This window comes from Ornithodoros turicata, chromosome 3, assembly GCF_037126465.1.
Source record: "Ornithodoros turicata isolate Travis chromosome 3, ASM3712646v1, whole genome shotgun sequence".
NCBI lineage: Eukaryota > Metazoa > Arthropoda > Arachnida > Ixodida > Argasidae > Ornithodoros > Ornithodoros turicata.
In genome coordinates, this window is record NC_088203.1 from 66769339 (window position 1) to 66788499 (window position 19161).

At 46.7% G+C, this 19161-nt stretch overlaps 1 protein-coding gene across 4 annotated transcripts in view; it reads left to right on the forward strand.

Annotated features, from left to right (window-relative positions):
- Positions 1-19161, forward strand: part of LOC135388563 (iron-sulfur clusters transporter ABCB7, mitochondrial-like) — a 281999-nt gene that overhangs the window by 207520 nt on the left and 55318 nt on the right. For all 4 annotated transcript variants that reach the window (XM_064618184.1, XM_064618182.1, XM_064618183.1 and 1 more), the window contains one exon: positions 375-532. In XM_064618184.1, coding sequence (XP_064474254.1) covers positions 375-532 — 158 coding nt within the window. The remainder of the gene's footprint in view (positions 1-374; positions 533-19161) is intronic.

The following is a 19161-nucleotide window of genomic DNA, read 5'->3' on the forward strand; positions in this document are numbered from 1 at the left end:
CGGGTCCCGATTGTCGAGGCAGCGCCTGCACTGGTTCATGGAGAAATACGTTTTCTCGTTTTTCCAGAGAGGTCTTTCCGGCATACTCTCAGCATGCTGCGTCTGCTCTTGTCATGTATTCCATCGAATACTAGTCGATCTACGCCACTACTTCGCTGGGCGTTTTCGATGGCGTGGTCAGCAGTCCACGAGGAACAAAGTGACACTATAGTTTCGGAATCGCCCGAGACGAGTTTATTTGTCGGATGACAGAGTCATGACTTATTTTACAAGTGCTGATAAGTACCGTATAATCAAGGGCAGCACTGTATGCTGTACAGATATTTTAAAAGCAGGTTCAAGATATTTGATTTTGTGTGGTTTTTCTTTGGAAGGAACCATGACTGTCGGGGATCTAGTTATGGTGAATGGGCTGCTGTTCCAGCTGTCTTTGCCCCTCAACTTCCTGGGTTCCGTGTACCGTGAAGTGCGACAGTCTGTTATTGACATGCAGACCATGTTTTTACTGATGCACATGAAGACATCTATAGAGGTAAGGAACTGCCTCAGTCCATGTTGATTCTTGCAAGAAACTTCCGAAAGAGCCCAGTTAAGAGATCCTTAAAGGAGCTAGGAAAGCACTTTAATCACTAGCATTTTTTTTAACCAAGTGGTTCATAAGCATATTAAAATGCACCATGCGAAGTAATACTATCAACAGGTGCATTAATATCCCAGAATTCGATTTTGAAAATCGCGACCGTGCGCAGCGGTGGCAATACCCGGAACGAGCCGTCGAGCCGCTTGCGTCATTTTGACGTGAGAAAGGTGGAGCCCCTGATTGGTTTCGAAGAACGTCGTCTGCTATTTTTCACTCGGAACCCCGCTGCAACGGTGGAAGACGTTTCTTTTGCTTTTTCTTTGGTTTATCAGATACAGTAAACGAAGGCTGGTCTACAGACACTGTTCAAGGTTAGACCGTGAGATTGTAGAGGCCTCCTCATTGAACTCCCCGAGCGAAGTCAACCAAAAATCGGTCAACCTCTCCCCGCTTGACCTTGCTTTCCCTAAAGCGACCTTCCGGAGCAGGTGGATTATGAAAATAAACTTCAGGTGCCAGTTGAACGCTGTTATGTCCGTGTCTGTGTTTTGTATGCTGTTCGTTATCGTGGTGACTGTTTGTTGTTGTGTTGTTTGTGGCAATACGTATAAACACAGTGCTGCACTAAGCGCTGCTTCACTTCACGCCTCGAAATGATCGCTGCATGGCTATGACCACTAATTCCGTCCGCTATGTCATTATATCAATATACGCTATATCACTAATTCGCTATGATCACTAGTGCCCGTCACTTTGACTAGCAACTTTGTTAGCCATTCAGTTAATTCCTTATTCGGCTGGAGGAGTGTTCTTGCCCATACGTTGCCAGATACAATCCAGTGAAATCTATCGCAATATGCCGTCGCCGGCACATCGTGGCATCAGGAGCTGAACATTCATTGCCTGAGTTACACACCAACATAGCCAAGCAGTGTCATAAGACCACCACAATTTATGGTCAACTTACCAACCATCGAGCCAAACGAGAATTGCCCGATGCAGACTACAAATGTGGACGACGCAGACACGCAAGTTTGAGTTCATCCGTGCTCGGCGCCATTTGTTTTGTCACCATATAGTGCATCAGTTTTATCCACCATATAGTGACCGACAACGCCGGTTAAGTTTGCGTCCGACGACATATCAGCGTGCACTGAAACAACACGTGACTAGTGTAAATTTTAGCTGACTATAAAATGCACATGTTGCGCGCGGAAAACTGCCAACGGCAAACTGTGACTAACCCACCCATAATATTGCAAGCACACAACTAACCAATCAACATGCCGCCCTGCTAAGCCAAATGGCTTCTAAATGTGTCTTTCGTTCGCTAAGGCGACTTGAACACATATTGAAAATTCCTGAACTTGAGTGGTTAAATAGTGATGTTATGTTGTTGATCGCGGCATAACATCTTACGAAGCAGCATTTCCCCTTTTCCTTGTTTCCAGAACATGAATTTCGAGAACGGGGGTTTCACGACCATGAATATCGAGGTCCTCCCTTATTCATCCCTTGACAAAGAGAAAGCAGGGTGAAAGAAAACGGAAAGAAAGAAAAGAAAACCAGTCAGCACTGACCAGGATAGTAGCGCGGTCGCCGCTTTCGCACCACTTTTATTACGTCACCAATGACGTTTTTTTCTTTCTCCTCCTCGTTTGACCCGGAGGAGCGAGTCGAGTGGGAACACGCGCGGCGATGTTCAAGTGTCTTTTTTTCTACGAAAAACATCGCGCACAGAGAAAATTTTCGTGTTAATCATCAAGTTAAGTTACCTGCTTCCACAACGCGTTCGGAACGGAAAATTTTTTAGATTGCTTTCAGAGCTCCTTTAAGGGGATTGAGACACTTTCACATTTGTGGTCCATTACACATGGACGCATTGTAGTGCAAGCCAGAATACAGAGGAAAAAAGACGTGTTGTACTTAGCGAGGTACAAGCCCTCGAGCACACTCTCGATCAAAGCACCGACCTCACGGACCTCAGAGATTCGTCCACTCCCATTGGCAGCCGTAAGCACATGACTTCTTGTGCGCTGCCTCACTGACGGTGGTGGGGTCTGTGATGTCAGAGCCGCAGTGGTATTGGTATCTGCGGTGCCCATTTTCTCCGCTTCTATTGCCCTCCTAGATGTGAAAGTTTCAGTGCTGGTTCACATCGGTGCAAATAACCGTTTTTTATGTTTATGTGGGATAACCTGGGATGACCTGTCGCAACCCCTTTAAGTTGCAACTAAGATGTCGAAAAATGTTACGATACCATCCATATGATACGATGTTGACACCATTCAGATAATAGTGCGCTTGTAGTGTCACCAAATTTTTGGAATAGAATTTTCGGAACAGTAGTCGCACTGAATCCCTGCCGAGTCGCACCAAAGTACTGCAGTTTCAAGGTCCCCGTCAAGAGCAAAGAGAGGTACTTGGCAAATGGCCCCTATCTACTTATGTTCTCCCTTATTTATGACGGCTATATTGCTTCATTTATATTTTTATGGATAATACGCATAGAGGGGGGCATTATATAACACACATTGAGACGACGGTACAGTGACAGATGGTACAACAATACAGTTTAAGAGGGCATACCAGCTCTCCGTCCCAATGTATTTCCTATGGAACAGTTTTTATGCTTTCTCTCGGTAACCGCCGCACAGATTTTGACGCGGGTGCTTTCATCATAAAGAGGACGACGAGATGAAACTAGTTACGCTGCAGGATTTCTCATATATGTCGTATGTATTTTACGGCGACGTCACGAATGCGAAAAAAATACACAATTTTTCTCCTCCCTCTTTGAACAGGTTGTATTAAACTTCTATAGCCATTTAAAAAAAAAAAAACTTTCCATTTACTTTCTCTTGAATTATTTCAGGAATCAATAGACATCAAATTTATATGTCTACCACTTTCCGTTTTTATAAAAAAGCATGAAAAGTGAGTACGGATAAATACCGTCTCAAAGCCCCGTAAACTGCGTCATTCTGTGTCGCCCTCTAGCCGCGCAGGAAAAACCGCGCGGAACATTTTGACCGTATCCATCCGCCGACCATGCAGCGCGCTCGCGCACTGTACTGACCCCTCTCTCGTCTTTACTTTCATGGACAGCGGACTTAGAGCATGGCCTTGGAGACCAGAACAAAAGCTTACTTAGCTGCTCGTAAAGGGGTTATCGTCAGCCAGCATTGTCGGGGGGGGGGGGGGGGGGACGTTGGGTAGACGAGCCAGCGTTGTCGCGGCCCGTGTAAGAGACCACCGAGACCAATAAACCTCTTCTTTTTTCGGTGCGCTTATAGAGAAGTGAGATGAGTTTATTAACTTGACATGAAACGTCAATTTGCTCGATTTTGCCGTTTCGGGTTTGTGCTTACTCAGTCAACTGAACTGTCTCATAAGGCTAACGAGAATCTCTCGTATTTACGGTTAGTGGAAGGCCGACTTCACAAACATTCCAGTAACGTTCAACAGGACTGCCCTGTAATGTTCGTAATGTTGAAACAGCCAGCAAGCGGATTACACACAGATAAATGTTTCTTATAATAACGGTACTTAGAACTGCAGCTTTATTTGTTGTTTCTCTTTCTTTCTTTTATTAATCGATTTATTTTTATCATTATTGTTTTCTTTTATTTTTCATGAACGCTCTACGTGAACCAATAAGAAAAATCGATCAAGCGGCCGCTGCACAATTATTTCCGCCCACGCAATGAGCAACAGTCTTTTCCGGAACCCAAATTTACGTTGGCGTAGCAAGGAAAACCAACGACAACCAACGACAGCGACGGGGGAGGGGGATATATTTATTAGACGAAAATGAAAAAAAAAATGGCTAAAGGTCAGCCAAACGGGACGTCGGCTTGCTATTCCAAAAATACATAAAATAAATAAATAAATAAATAAAATTAGGAAATAGGAGATAAATGAAACGGACGCGACGGAACAGCACGTTAGTGAGTTGATTATTAGGTTAGTAAAAGTTCGGTGTTTGCATTTTCATGTTCAGGTTAGTCTTAGTGGGCTTTGGCAGTTTCCGCGCAGAAACAGCCAGATAACATTTATTTACAGTAGTTTATTTTGCAACGGGGACTTCGATCACGTTATTTTGAGATACGGCCAATTTTTCGAGACCTCCCTAGATTTTCCATCTTTCGACAATCCTTGCTAGTTGCACGTTGGTTGGGTGTCCGCCCATTTGGTCGAACGCCGTTTGGTCGAACGCCGTTTGATCGAAGGCGTTTGATCGAACGCCGCTTGGTCGAAAGCCGTTTGATCGAAAGCCGGTTGATCGACGCCGTTTGTTCGAAAGACGTTTGTTCGAAGGGAATTCAAAGCTGCATGCACTATGTTGTTTCTGTAACTTCTCCACTTTTTCTGTAACTTTTGACTCTAGCATACGGAGCAGGCAATCAGTGTCCCTCTGCTTTTTTATTTCTTCTTTCTTTTTCTTTTTTTTTTTTTGCTTTTTGCAGCCGAAGAGGGGAGACCACTGGTTAGTTGCAGGCGTTTGTCATTTACCAATCAGTAGGACACATATTGAAAAAGCTGTCCCAGGTTGAGAGCAGCCGATAGTCTATCCTTGTTCTGGGCACTCTTCTTATTGCTGGCGACATATTTAAAGGGAACGGTCTGAAACGGGATAGTCATATGTGCAAAGCCACTCGAAGTCTGTGGGTGCTAAGAACAGAATTTCGCCATGGTACAACGAGAGATATTAAATTAACAGCATGTAAAACCTTAGTTCGACCTTAGAGTATGCATCTGCAGCCTCGAATCACTACACATGCACGATATCCGAAGAAATAGAGAAAGTACAAAGATCTGCTGCCTTATAGTCTTGTCTAAGTTTCGAAGGACTTCTTCGGTTACATGTCTGTTGCAAGAACTAAATTTAGGTTCACTTGCACATAGGCGAAAAGTAAATAAACTGAAACTGCTCTTTCTCCTATACAGTGGTCAGTTGATGCAAAATCAATGCAAAAAAAACAATAATCCACTGTTAAAATTTGTTCACATTCGACGGGAATAAACATCAAAAATTTCATTTACTTATTTTTTAATTCATTTGCCAAAATGTTTAATACTTGACGTCTATTATTATTTCACAAAGGGTTGGGGATTAACAAGTACAGCATGTTTAGTCACCATGTGTCAGAGCGGAAAAACCTATTCGGTTGTCCAACGGGTTAACGGTGAACAACCCTGGCCCTTGTACTGCTTTTTTGACACTAAAAAGTGGGTTAGCATGAGGAATGTGTTTATGGGGAAGCAGATTACACAAAGTTATATGTTCCTTAGGATAACTGCATTTAGAACTGCAGCTTTTTTTTTCCTTCTCTTTTTTTGTAATTTTCGACACGCCAAGTGAACCAATGCAAAAAATCGATCAAACGACCGCTGCCGTTTCGATCAAACGGCGTTCGATCAAATGGCTTTCGACCAAATGTCCTGCGTTCGATCAAACGGCTTTCGACCAAACGGCGTTCGATCAAATGTCCCGGAACCCGTTGGTTGACCCAAAACCTGTACCCGTCTGTCTTTGCACGGCGCACAAAGGGAGGCCTTCTGAGGAAGATAAGGAAAAGCTCCGGGTCACTGGGGATTCTCCGCTGAACTAGTGTCTACGCTGAACGAAAGGTCTGGTGTAATGTGAAGTACCCTGTGAAAACCAAGGAGTGTCTAAAAATATAGTACTGAAGTTTCCGGGTAATAATCAGAGCGTTATGAGACGGAAATCGTGCTTCGAGACCTCGTCGCGCGTCAAGTTCCTTTCATTTTATCTTGTACATTTATACATAAAGATGTAGTTCAAGGGGTTTTAGGAGCTTCCTCCTTCTCCTTTCTTTTTTCATTTTTTTGAATAGCTGTTGCTAAATGCCATGCATTTATTTAGGCTGATTGAGCCTATCAAAAGGCCGAAAATCATGACGCCGAACTATCAGAAGGCCGACAGCCAAAAGACCAAAAAATCATAACGCCGAACTGTCAGAAGGCTGAAAATGGAAAGGCCAAAGAGACACCGGGTGAGCACTCCAGTGAATGACCACTGAATGGGATGGTGTAGATTATGAAAAAGTTTTGTGGCTATTGTATTAGAAATCAAATAACTGGAATGCATAGCATTTGGTGCTCGCAAATAGACTAGCCAGCGAATATGAAAAACAATAATCTACAATATGTTTACTACGAAAAGAAAGTGTGTGGTGGGTAAAGTGAGGATAAATGTTCATTAAAAGCCCCTGGAATATAGATGCAAGTAAGAACTGAAATCTAGACAGCCGATGAAATACATCACAGCCGACCGAATGTTATCGTTCGCTTTGCGGATTTGTTGAAATTGGGAGACATAGGGTGCTTTTTTCTTTTTTTTATGTGTTAATAATGAGTAGTTAAATCTACATTCCATTCAACAAGCAACATAAAATGGATATACATAGTTTGCTGCATTAGTTCGCTAGGTGATATCGTTCGCTGGATTCTATAGTATTTCTCTACTGTCAGTCAGACACAGGTGTTACAGTTGTCCTTACATCTTTTTCTGGGCCGATGTTTATGGGTTATAAAAGCTCTACACCCACTTATTCAGGTGTTTCATTGCGGTTTGATTGCATTGAAAATACGGTTCATCAACATAGAAAGTATGAGACAACAACTACAACATCATTGTCTGACCGCCACCAACAACAAAACAGAACTATATATGAAAATACCAGTATTCCGGTTGAGTTGGGAACTACGTCCGACGATATCCAACGAGCGTGAAGTCAGAGCCTCAGGATAGTGTGCATTTGCGTTTCATTTCATTGATACGAATACAGAAGGTAATGTGTCGTTGCGCTCAGTATTCTGTAGTACTCCCCTTTATAAAAGAACGCGTCTAACATATCTGCCAGAAATAAGTAGAAGGTAGCAGGACCTTGGAAAATCACTAGTGATGAATCACCTCGTGTCATAGTCAATATTTATTTGTTGTTGGAGAACGGGCTAAAGGTCAATCAAACGGGACGTCGGCTTGCTATTCCAAAAATACCTAAATAAATAAATAAATAAATAAAATTAGGAAATAGGAGATAAATGAAACGGACGCGACGGAACAGCACGTTAGTGAGTTGATTATTAGGTTAGTAAAAGTTCGGTGTTTGCATTTTCATGTTCAGGTTAGTCTTAGTGGGCTTTGGCAGTTTCCGCGCAGAAACAGCCAGATAACATTTATTTACAGTAGTTTATTTTGCAACGGGGACTTCGATCACGTTATTTTGAGATACGGCCAATTTTTCGAGACCTCCCTAGATTTTCCATCTTTCGACAATCCTTGCTAGTTGCACGTTGGTTGGGTGTCCGCCCATTTGGTCGAACGCCGTTTGGTCGAACGCCGTTTGATCGAAGGCGTTTGATCGAACGCCGCTTGGTCGAAAGCCGTTTGATCGAAAGCCGGTTGATCGACGCCGTTTGTTCGAAAGACGTTTGTTCGAAGGGAATTCAAAGCTGCATGCACTATGTTGTTTCTGTAACTTCTCCACTTTTTCTGTAACTTTTGACTCTAGCATACGGAGCAGGCAATCAGTGTCCCTCTGCTTTTTTATTTCTTCTTTCTTTTTCTTTTTTTTTTTTTGCTTTTTGCAGCCGAAGAGGGGAGACCACTGGTTAGTTGCAGGCGTGTGTCATTTACCAATCAGTAGGACACATATTGAAAAAGCTGTCCCAGGTTGAGAGCAGCCGATAGTCTATCCTTGTTCTGGGCACTCTTCTTATTGCTGGCGACATATTTAAAGGGAACGGTCTGAAACGGGATAGTCATATGTGCAAAGCCACTCGAAGTCTGTGGGTGCTAAGAACAGAATTTCGCCATGGTACAACGAGAGATATTAAATTAACAGCATGTAAAACCTTAGTTCGACCTTAGAGTATGCATCTGCAGCCTCGAATCACTACACATGCACGATATCCGAAGAAATAGAGAAAGTACAAAGATCTGCTGCCTTATAGTCTTGTCTAAGTTTCGAAGGACTTCTTCGGTTACATGTCTGTTGCAAGAACTAAATTTAGGTTCACTTGCACATAGGCGAAAAGTAAATAAACTGAAACTGCTCTTTCTCCTATACAGTGGTCAGTTGATGCAAAATCAATGCAAAAAAAACAATAATCCACTGTTAAAATTTGTTCACATTCGACGGGAATAAACATCAAAAATTTCATTTACTTATTTTTTAATTCATTTGCCAAAATGTTTAATACTTGACGTCTATTATTATTTCACAAAGGGTTGGGGATTAACAAGTACAGCATGTTTAGTCACCATGTGTCAGAGCGGAAAAACCTATTCGGTTGTCCAACGGGTTAACGGTGAACAACCCTGGCCCTTGTACTGCTTTTTTGACACTAAAAAGTGGGTTAGCATGAGGAATGTGTTTATGGGGAAGCAGATTACACAAAGTTATATGTTCCTTAGGATAACTGCATTTAGAACAGCAGCTTTTTTTTTCCTTCTCTTTTTTTGTAATTTTCGACACGCCAAGTGAACCAATGCAAAAAATCGATCAAACGACCGCTGCCGTTTCGATCAAATGGCGTTCGATCAAATGGCTTTCGACCAAATGTCCTGCGTTCGATCAAACGGCTTTCGACCAAACGGCGTTCGATCAAATGTCCCGGAACCCGTTGGTTGACCCAAAACCTGTACCCGTCTGTCTTTGCACGGCGCACAAAGGGAGGCCTTCTGAGGAAGATAAGGAAAAGCTCCGGGTCACTGGGGATTCTCCGCTGAACTAGTGTCTACGCTGAACGAAAGGTCTGGTGTAATGTGAAGTACCCTGTGAAAACCAAGGAGTGTCTAAAAATATAGTACTGAAGTTTCCGGGTAATAATCAGAGCGTTATGAGACGGAAATCGTGCTTCGAGACCTCGTCGCGCGTCAAGTTCCTTTCATTTTATCTTGTACATTTATACATAAAGATGTAGTTCAAGGGGTTTTAGGAGCTTCCTCCTTCTCCTTTCTTTTTTCATTTTTTTGAATAGCTGTTGCTAAATGCCATGCATTTATTTAGGCTGATTGAGCCTATCAAAAGGCCGAAAATCATGACGCCGAACTATCAGAAGGCCGACAGCCAAAAGACCAAAAAATCATAACGCCGAACTGTCAGAAGGCTGAAAATGGAAAGGCCAAAGAGACACCGGGTGAGCACTCCAGTGAATGACCACTGAATGGGATGGTGTAGATTATGAAAAAGTTTTGTGGCTATTGTATTAGAAATCAAATAACTGGAATGCATAGCATTTGGTGCTCGCAAATAGACTAGCCAGCGAATATGAAAAACAATAATCTACAATATGTTTACTACGAAAAGAAAGTGTGTGGTGGGTAAAGTGAGGATAAATGTTCATTAAAAGCCCCTGGAATATAGATGCAAGTAAGAACTGAAATCTAGACAGCCGATGAAATACATCACAGCCGACCGAATGTTATCGTTCGCTTTGCGGATTTGTTGAAATTGGGAGACATAGGGTGCTTTTTTCTTTTTTTTATGTGTTAATAATGAGTAGTTAAATCTACATTCCATTCAACAAGCAACATAAAATGGATATACATAGTTTGCTGCATTAGTTCGCTAGGTGATATCGTTCGCTGGATTCTATAGTATTTCTCTACTGTCAGTCAGACACAGGTGTTACAGTTGTCCTTACATCTTTTTCTGGGCCGATGTTTATGGGTTATAAAAGCTCTACACCCACTTATTCAGGTGTTTCATTGCGGTTTGATTGCATTGAAAATACGGTTCATCAACATAGAAAGTATGAGACAACAACTACAACATCATTGTCTGACCGCCACCAACAACAAAACAGAACTATATATGAAAATACCAGTATTCCGGTTGAGTTGGGAACTACGTCCGACGATATCCAACGAGCGTGAAGTCAGAGCCTCAGGATAGTGTGCATTTGCGTTTCATTTCATTGATACGAATACAGAAGGTAATGTGTCGTTGCGCTCAGTATTCTGTAGTACTCCCCTTTATAAAAGAACGCGTCTAACATATCTGCCAGAAATAAGTAGAAGGTAGCAGGACCTTGGAAAATCACTAGTGATGAATCACCTCGTGTCATAGTCAATATTTATTTGTTGTTGGAGAACGGGCTAAAGGTCAATCAAACGGGACGTCGGCTTGCTATTCCAAAAATACCTAAATAAATAAATAAATAAATAAAATTAAGAAATAGGAGATAAATGAAACGGACGCGACGGAACAGCACGTTAGTTAGTTGATTATTAGGTTAGTAAAAGTTCGGTGTTTGCATTTTCATGTTCAGGTTAGTCTTAGTGGGCTTTGGCATTTTCCGCGCAGAAATAGCCAGATAACATTTATTTACAGTACCGTATTTTCCTGTGTATAACGCGCACTCGTGTATTACGCGCACCCCTAAAAATGAGCCGAATTTGAAAAAAAAACTTCCATGTATAACGCGCACCGGTGCATAACGCGCGCCGCAATCTTGCTACAAGCTTCTGTACTGCCACCAGTATACAGAATAAACCAAGGCGGTGTATAATATATCCATACGCAGAAATGGCCAGATAACATTTATTTACAGTAGTTTATTTTGCAACGGGGACTTCGATCACGTTATTTTGAGATACGGCCAATTTTTCGAGACCGGTTCCCTGGATTTTCCATCTTTCGACAATCCTTGCTGGTTGCACGTTGGATGACCCAAAGCCGCCCTGCTAAGCCAAATGGCTTCTAAATGTGTCTTTCGTTCGCTAAGGCGACTTGAACACATATAGAAAATTCCTGAATTTGAGTGGTTAAATAGTGATGTTATGTTCTTAGTCGCGGCATAACATCTTACGAAGCAGCAGTTCCCCTTTTCCTTGTTTCCAGGACATGAATTTCGAGAACGGGGGTTTCATGACCATGAATATCGAGGTCCTCCCTTATTCATCCCTTGACAGAGAGAAAGCAGGGTGAAAGAAAACGGAAAGAAAGAAAAGAAAACCAGTCAGCACTCACCCGGATAGAAGCGCGGTCGCCGCTTTCAACTTTTATTACGTCACCAATGACGTTTTTTTCTTTCTCCTCCTCGTTTGACCCGGAGGAGCGAGTCGAGTGGGAACACGCGCGGCGATGTTCAAGTGTCTTTTTTTCTACGAAAAACATCGCGCACAGAAAAAAATTTCGTGTTAATCATCAAGTTAAGTTACCTGCTTCCACAACGCGTTCGGAACGGAAAATTTTTGAGATGGCTTTCAGAGCTCCTTTAAGATAAGCTGCATGATCGTACAACTGAAAACATGCAAGTTTGTACAACTTCACACAAATACACTGTAAAGCTGGTACATACGCCCAGCGTGGTGGTGGTGCTAGTGAAAAGGCTCACGGTTGTCGGCCTCACAGAAGTGGGCAACATTACGATTGACGGCCTGGGGAATTGTGCGTCGTGGGCCGACTTCTAAGGGAACTGTGCCGACATATGTCTGAAAGCGTCTGAGGAAAACCCAGGGAAAACCCCAGACAGCACAGCCGGCACTGGGATTCAAAACCGGATACATCCCAATCTCGACGTGACAAGGCCAGCACGCTAACCACCGAGCCACGCGAGCTGGTTCGCTCAGCGTCCGCGATTCCAGAAGTGGTGGTGGTGCTGGTGAAAGGGCTCGCCGTTGTCGGCCTCAAAGAGGTGGGCAACGTCACGACTGACGGCCTGAGCGAATGTGCGTCCTGGGCCGACTTCTAAGGGAACTGTGCCGACATATGTCTGAAAGCGTCTGAGGAAAACCCAGACAGCACAGCCAGCACTGGGATTCAAAACCGGATACATCCCAGTCTCGACGTGACAAGGCCAGCACGCTAACCACCGAGCCACGCGAGCTGGTTCGCTCAGCGTCCGCGATTCCAGAAGTGGGGGTGGTGCTGGTGAAAGGGCTCGCCGTTGTCGGCCTCAAAGAGGTGGGCAACGTCACGACTGACGGCCTGAGCGAATGTGCGTCCTGGGCCGGCTTCTAAGGGAACTGTGCCGACATATGTCTGAAAGCGTATAAGGAAAACCCAGGAAAAACCCCAGACAGCACAGCCGGCACTGGGATTCAAAACCGGATACATCCCAGTCTCGACGTGACAAGGCCAGCACGCTAACCACCGAGCCACGCGATCTGGTTCGCTCAGCGTCCGTGATTCCAGAAGTGGTGGTGGTGCTGGTGAAAGGGCTCGCCGTTGTCGGCCTCAAAGAGGTGGGCAACGTCACGACTGACGGCCTGAGCGAATGTGCGTCCTGGGCCGGCTTCTAAGGGAACTGTGCCGACATATGTCTGAAAGCGTATAAGGAAAACCCAGGAAAAACCCCCAGACAGCACAGCCGGCACTGGGATTCAAAACCGGATACATCCCAGTCTCGACGTGACAAGGCCAGCACGCTAACCACCGAGCCACGCGATCTGGTTCGCTCAGCGTCCGCGATTCCAGAAGTGGTGGTGGTGCTGGTGAAAGGGCTCGCCGTTGTCGGCCTCAAAGAGGTGGGCAACGTCACGAATGACGGCCTGAGCGAATGTGCGTCCTGGGCCGGCTTCTAAGGGAACTGTGCCGACATATGTCTGAAAGCGTATAAGGAAAACCCAGGAAAAACCCCACACAGCACAGCCGGCACTGGGATTCAAAACCGGATACATCCCAGTCTCGACGTGACAAGGCCAGCACGCTAACCACCGAGCCACGCGATCTGGTTCGCTCAGCGTCCGCGATTCCAGAAGTGGTGGTGGTGCTGGTGAAAGGGCTCGCCGTTGTCGGCCTCAAAGAGGTGGGCAACGTCACGAATGACGGCTTGAGCGAATGTGCGTCCTGGGCCGGCTTCTAAGGGAACTGTGCCGACATATGTCTGAAAGCGTATAAGGAAAACCCAGGAAAAACCCCAGACAGCACAGCCGGCACTGGGATTCAAAACCGGATACATCCCAGTCTCGACGTGACAAGGCCAGCACGCTAACCACCGAGCCACGCGATCTGGTTCGCTCAGCGTCCGCGATTCCAGAAGTGGTGGTGGTGCTGGTGAAAGGGCTCGCCGTTGTCGGCCTCAAAGAGGTGGGCAACGTCACGACTGACGGCCTGAGCGAATGTGCGTCCTGGGCCGGCTTCTAAGGGAACTGTGCCGACATATGTCTGAAAGCGTATAAGGAAAACCCAGGAAAAACCCCAGACAGCACAGCCGGCACTGGGATTCAAAACCGGATACATCCCAGTCTCGACGTGACAAGGCCAGCACGCTAACCACCGAGCCACGCGATCTGGTTCGCTCAGCGTCCGCGATTCCAGAAGTGGTGGTGGTGCTGGTGAAAGGGCTCGCCGTTGTCAGCCTCAAAGAGGTGGGCAACGTCACGACTGACGGCCTGAGCGAATGTGCGTCCTGGGCCGGCTTCTAAGGGAACTGTGCCGACATATGTCTGAAAGCGTATAAGGAAAACCCAGGAAAAAACCCAGACAGCACAGCCGGCACTGGGATTCAAAACCGGATACATCCCAGTCTCGACGTGACAAGGCCAGCACGCTAACCACCGAGCCACGCGATCTGGTTCGCTCAGCGTCCGCGATTCCAGAAGTGGTGGTGGTGCTGGTGAAAGGGCTCGCCGTTGTCGGCCTCAAAGAGGTGGGCAACGTCACGACTGACGGCCTGAGCGAATGTGCGTCCTGGGCCGGCTTCTAAGGGAACTGTGCCGACATATGTCTGAAAGCGTATAAGGAAAACCCAGGAAAAACCCCAGACAGCACAGCCGGCACTGGGATTCAAAACCGGATACATCCCAGTCTCGACGTCACAAGGCCAGCACGCTAACCACCGACCCACGCGAGCTGGTTCGCTCAGCGTCCGCGATTCCGAGAGTGGTGGTGGTGCTGGTGAAAGGGCTCGCAATTGTCGGCCTCAAAGAGGTGGGCAACGTCACGACTGACGCCCTGGGCGAATGTGCGTCCTGGGCCGGCTTCTAAGGGAACTGTGGCGACATATGTCTGAAAGCGTCTGAGGGAAACCCAGGAAAAACCCCAGACAGCACAGCCGGCACTGAGATTCAAAACCGGATACATCCCAGTCTTGAAGTTACGAGGCCAGTACGCTAACCACTGATAGCGAATTCAACTGGTTGTTTTCGTGCAGAAGAAGTTGCACTGGCTCTAGCGTGCATATTCTGCTGGTTGTTTCAGGGCAACATGCAAATGTTCCGCTGGTCGTTCGCGTGCGCTCGGAAGCACTGAATCCATGCAGATTGGGCACAGCGAAAATATCGGCCGTGCGGACCGGAAGACGAGCTCTCAAGTTCCGCTTTCCGCTCCTCCCCACCATCCTTTTTACACTTGCTCAACATGGCCGCCATGGAACCGGCAGACCTACTGCATATGCTGGATGCTCTGGATGAGTCGAGTTCGTCGAGCAGACAGCTGTTACACCTTTCTTTTTGCTGAGGCGTTCGATGTCTTTTTTTATATTTTCCTTGTCTTCTTTGTGTGGGATGACAGTGGTCACGGGCGAAGCATCCGAAGGTGAACTATACGTTGGGGACACTGTTTCGCGCTACGATAAGGTATGAATGTGGTTAGTGGTTATGAATGTGGATTCCCGTACTGCTATGTATTTTATGTTATTGAAGCGGTTGTCCTTCGGCTCCATCTTGTATCATGACTCATCCCGCTGCCGTATTGCCAGTGCGGCGCAACGATATTTGAACGCAGTTTCGCATTTTTGGCCGGCACTAGCACCATCTAGCATGAATGGCTGGGCGGATCGGTGCAAGCGGCACTGGCACGGTTTTCCTGCACGCCGGTGCACAGCAGTGGCCTGAACTGAAACGACCAGCTGAATTCGCTATGAGCCACGCGAGCTGATCCGCGATTCCGGAATACGAGGCCGGCCAATGAGGGCCAGTTCTCACTTGGCGATGCCCGACGCGGCGTCTTGAGCGGGCGGCGGAGATGGACGCGCATTTCCGGAGTCTGGAGAGGACAGACGTCGAGCAAAAAAAAACTGCCATGCCGAACTTCTTTCACGACGTCGGCGAGAGCTGCCGAGAACAACAGCTGGCGACCAATTAGGTGACACAGAAAGGCCACGCTCCCTGATTTTTCGACTGCTTTGGACGACGGAAGGCCACAGTGGTGGGAACATGAAAATCGTGCGCGCTGACGGGGCGGCGGAAACGCGTCTCTCCTTCCGCCGCCCGCTCACGACGCCGCGTCGGGCGTCGCCAAGTGAGAACTGGCCCTGAAAGCGCTCTTCCGCTGCGAATGTACGCTGCCTTGTCTTATGCTCTCGTGAGTCATCGTCGTCTTGCTATGCTGGGATGCTGTCGTCTGTTTTCCCTTCGCAGTATTGAATACATACCTTTCGGTTCATTAGTGGGCACACTTTTTTTAGACGGTTGTCGGATTTATAGTTTCAAAATTTGTGACATTAAATAAAATTTTTCGAGCGACTGATTTCACTAAGCTTTCACTTTGTGCCCTGGCAACAGTGACATCACAGAGCCAAACTTTTCGACGCCGTCCTCTAGTTTTCGTCCCATGGTTTTTCGTGCCGGCGACCATCTGCCGGCGGAACGCGCCTGGCAGTCTGTCGCGTGAACTTGGTTGCAAAAAATTTGCTCCATGGAGGTTGGCCTTAATTTTATTACGGTTTGGGGCGTTACATTTAATACAGTGCGTTTTAGGCGTTGTCATTACTGAGGTTGAATGTTCCTGCACTGTGTCCTGTCCAGGCGCAGAAAAACCCTGTTTTTTCTAACACAAGTTTAACGATGAGTATAGGGGTCACAAAGAAGAAGAATGACAAAGCGTAGGGTGTTCTGGCGTAGGCTCACACGTGTCAAGACGGATTTTCTCCTCTAACGGATTTTGGTAATGGGAAATGAAGGAAAGAGAAAAATAGCCTGTGTACCTGGTAACAGGTGATTGGCTGTTTTTGTCGTGTACTAACCACCACCACCACAACAAGAACTCGTGAGATGATGGATGGGGAGTTTCATCGTCAGGTGCGGTGCAATATATCTTGTACTGTCCACGTCTCCTTCTATTTGTTTTTCTTTTGGAGTGGACGATTTATCGCGAATCTTCAAATTGTCAGTTTTTCAACTGATTTTCGGGTACTTGATTTCCCGATTTGCCAAGTCCTGTGAGTGCCCTGCTGAGTTCCTGTTCGGTCAATGTCACTTTATTGTCGAGTGCAGTATTTCGCGATTATATCGTCATCGCGTAATTCGCAAAAATTAATACATGGCGAATGTGAATACGTTTACAGTATATATTTATGCATATCACTGTTGTCTCTGCGCAAATTCACTTGTTCCTATTTGGGGGATATTCATTGAAGACTTCTGGGAGAACATATTGCCACGAATCATCTTCGAGAAACTTCCAGGGCAGGCACGAAACGGTACATCTCATCCCAGCGCGTGCTGAAGAAGAAGCAAGAAGCTTCCAGACACATCGCCTGGTCTCTGGCAAACGCACGTGCTGTTTCTAGACTTTTGGGCGCGACGCTTAAATGCTTGTGCGCTCCAGGCTGGAGCATTCCATTCTTTGGACTCAGTTGTGTTCAGAGAGCTATCACTCTTGTGCTTTTGCTACCAAGTAGTTTAATAAACTGTTTGCTGTTTATTCGACGACTCGCCGGCCCATTTCGCTTCGTGACATATCTGGTGGACATGCAGGGTAATTCCTGCTCAACGGCCAGGAAGAACAGAAACGCCTGAGTCGAAGACAGCGTGGTCTACCTCCGGAATTCAGGCCAGTGGGACCCCCAACCCGCAAGAAGATGAATGCGACAGCCACCATCGGCAGCGCGGCACGGCAACAGCTGGGCGCTTTCGCGACCCGTCCAACCTGCACCACTCAGCTACCAGCCACGCGCACAAGGAACTCGCAAGACAGACGTACGGCGAACGTCAGACATGAGGCCGCTCTGCTACCGCTGTGAAGAAGCCACTCGGGTCTACCGCCGTTTCCCGTACCGACGACTTGGTCTACCCGGATTTTCACCTGACGCCCCCCGCCTTCAGCGCGTAGTCACCCCGCCGCAATTGAAGACTCTCTACGGCAACAGCATGCTTTTGCTGACTCACGACGCGACCAGTCTCCGAGCTCGACGAACAGCAATACAGACCGCCGCGACGCTCAAAACCTTACCAGTGACCTGCAAATACTCATCGACGACCACGAGACAGCTGCATTCGTCGATAACGGCGCCGACGACAATGGTAAAGACGACGACGTTGGCTACGAGGCTTCGCAGGGTGCAAACGAAATGCGATGAGCCGGCACAGGGGCCCTATTCCGAGCTGCTGTCGAGCGGCAGCGACGGTGTCGATAGAGGAGTATCGGTAGAAGACGATAACGAGCACCGGGAACGACACCTGCCACTTTTGGCATTCCCATGTAGCTTTTAACGACAGTGCGCTTGGTTTGTTGACTGTCGTTAGAGGTTAAGACGTCTGGGAACGAGACGTCGCACTCTGAGCCAATAGTGTAGCAGGAGTAGAATCACGCGGAATGCCTTATTTTGGAAGCAGACGACGACGACGACGACGACGCATTGACGATGGAGAAGTCTCTCGCTTCTCGCCCAACGCACGAATAATATGAAATTGTGTTGCTGTTCGTGATAGAGCACCGCAGTTTAGTCACGGACATTTTGCTGACGACCTACACGCAATTAGAATCAGTGGGCAGAATCAGTCGCGATATTAAATTCCCAGAGAAGGAGCTGTCAGGACAGTTAACAAGTGGAGAAATGTAAGCTTTAGGCAGACCTTTGTGTATTGTTTGACATGTATGATAGTAGAGAATTGTCTCTGTGGCAAAGTAGTTTCAATATAGACATTTCATCTGATACAAACACGTTGTCGCCGATCTAAACACCGGCGCCAACTGTGATTGTGTTTAGCCACGCGAAGTAACTGGCAGCTGTCTTGACAGCTCCCGCTCCGCTTAACGACAGTATCATCCACCATATCGACAGGGTGGAGGCTGTCGTTCCCGTGAGCGACACCGTCGCTTATGGGCGACGCGTTTGGAGCGCAGGGAATACGAAATTCTCTTCGATAGCGTTACGTTGCGTCACATACCACGTGTCCTCGCTCCCGAACGACACGTTCGCGCTACCGACATAGATCGGAATAAGCGGCACGATGCCACGTCTACGGAGGGGGCAATGCCACGAATCATCTTCGAGAAACTTCCAGGGCAGGCACGAAACGGTACATCTCATCCCGGCGCGTGCTGAAGAAGAAGCAAGAAGCTTGCAGACACATCGCCTGCTCTCTGCAAACGCACGTGCTGTTTTAGCCTTTTCGGCGCGACGCTTAAATGCTTGTGCGCTCCAGGCTGGAGCATTCCATTCTTTGGACTCGGTTGTGTTCGGAGAGCTATCACTCTTGTGCGTTTGCTACTAAGTAGTTTAATAAACCGCGTTAATAAAAAGCGTTTGCTGTTTATTCGACGACTCGCCGGCCCATTTCGCTTCGTGACAATATAATGGCGGAGTAATGACATTACTTGATGAAAGTAATGGCATAAGTAGGCGGGGACTCTAGCCTGCACCGAACGTTTATTGAG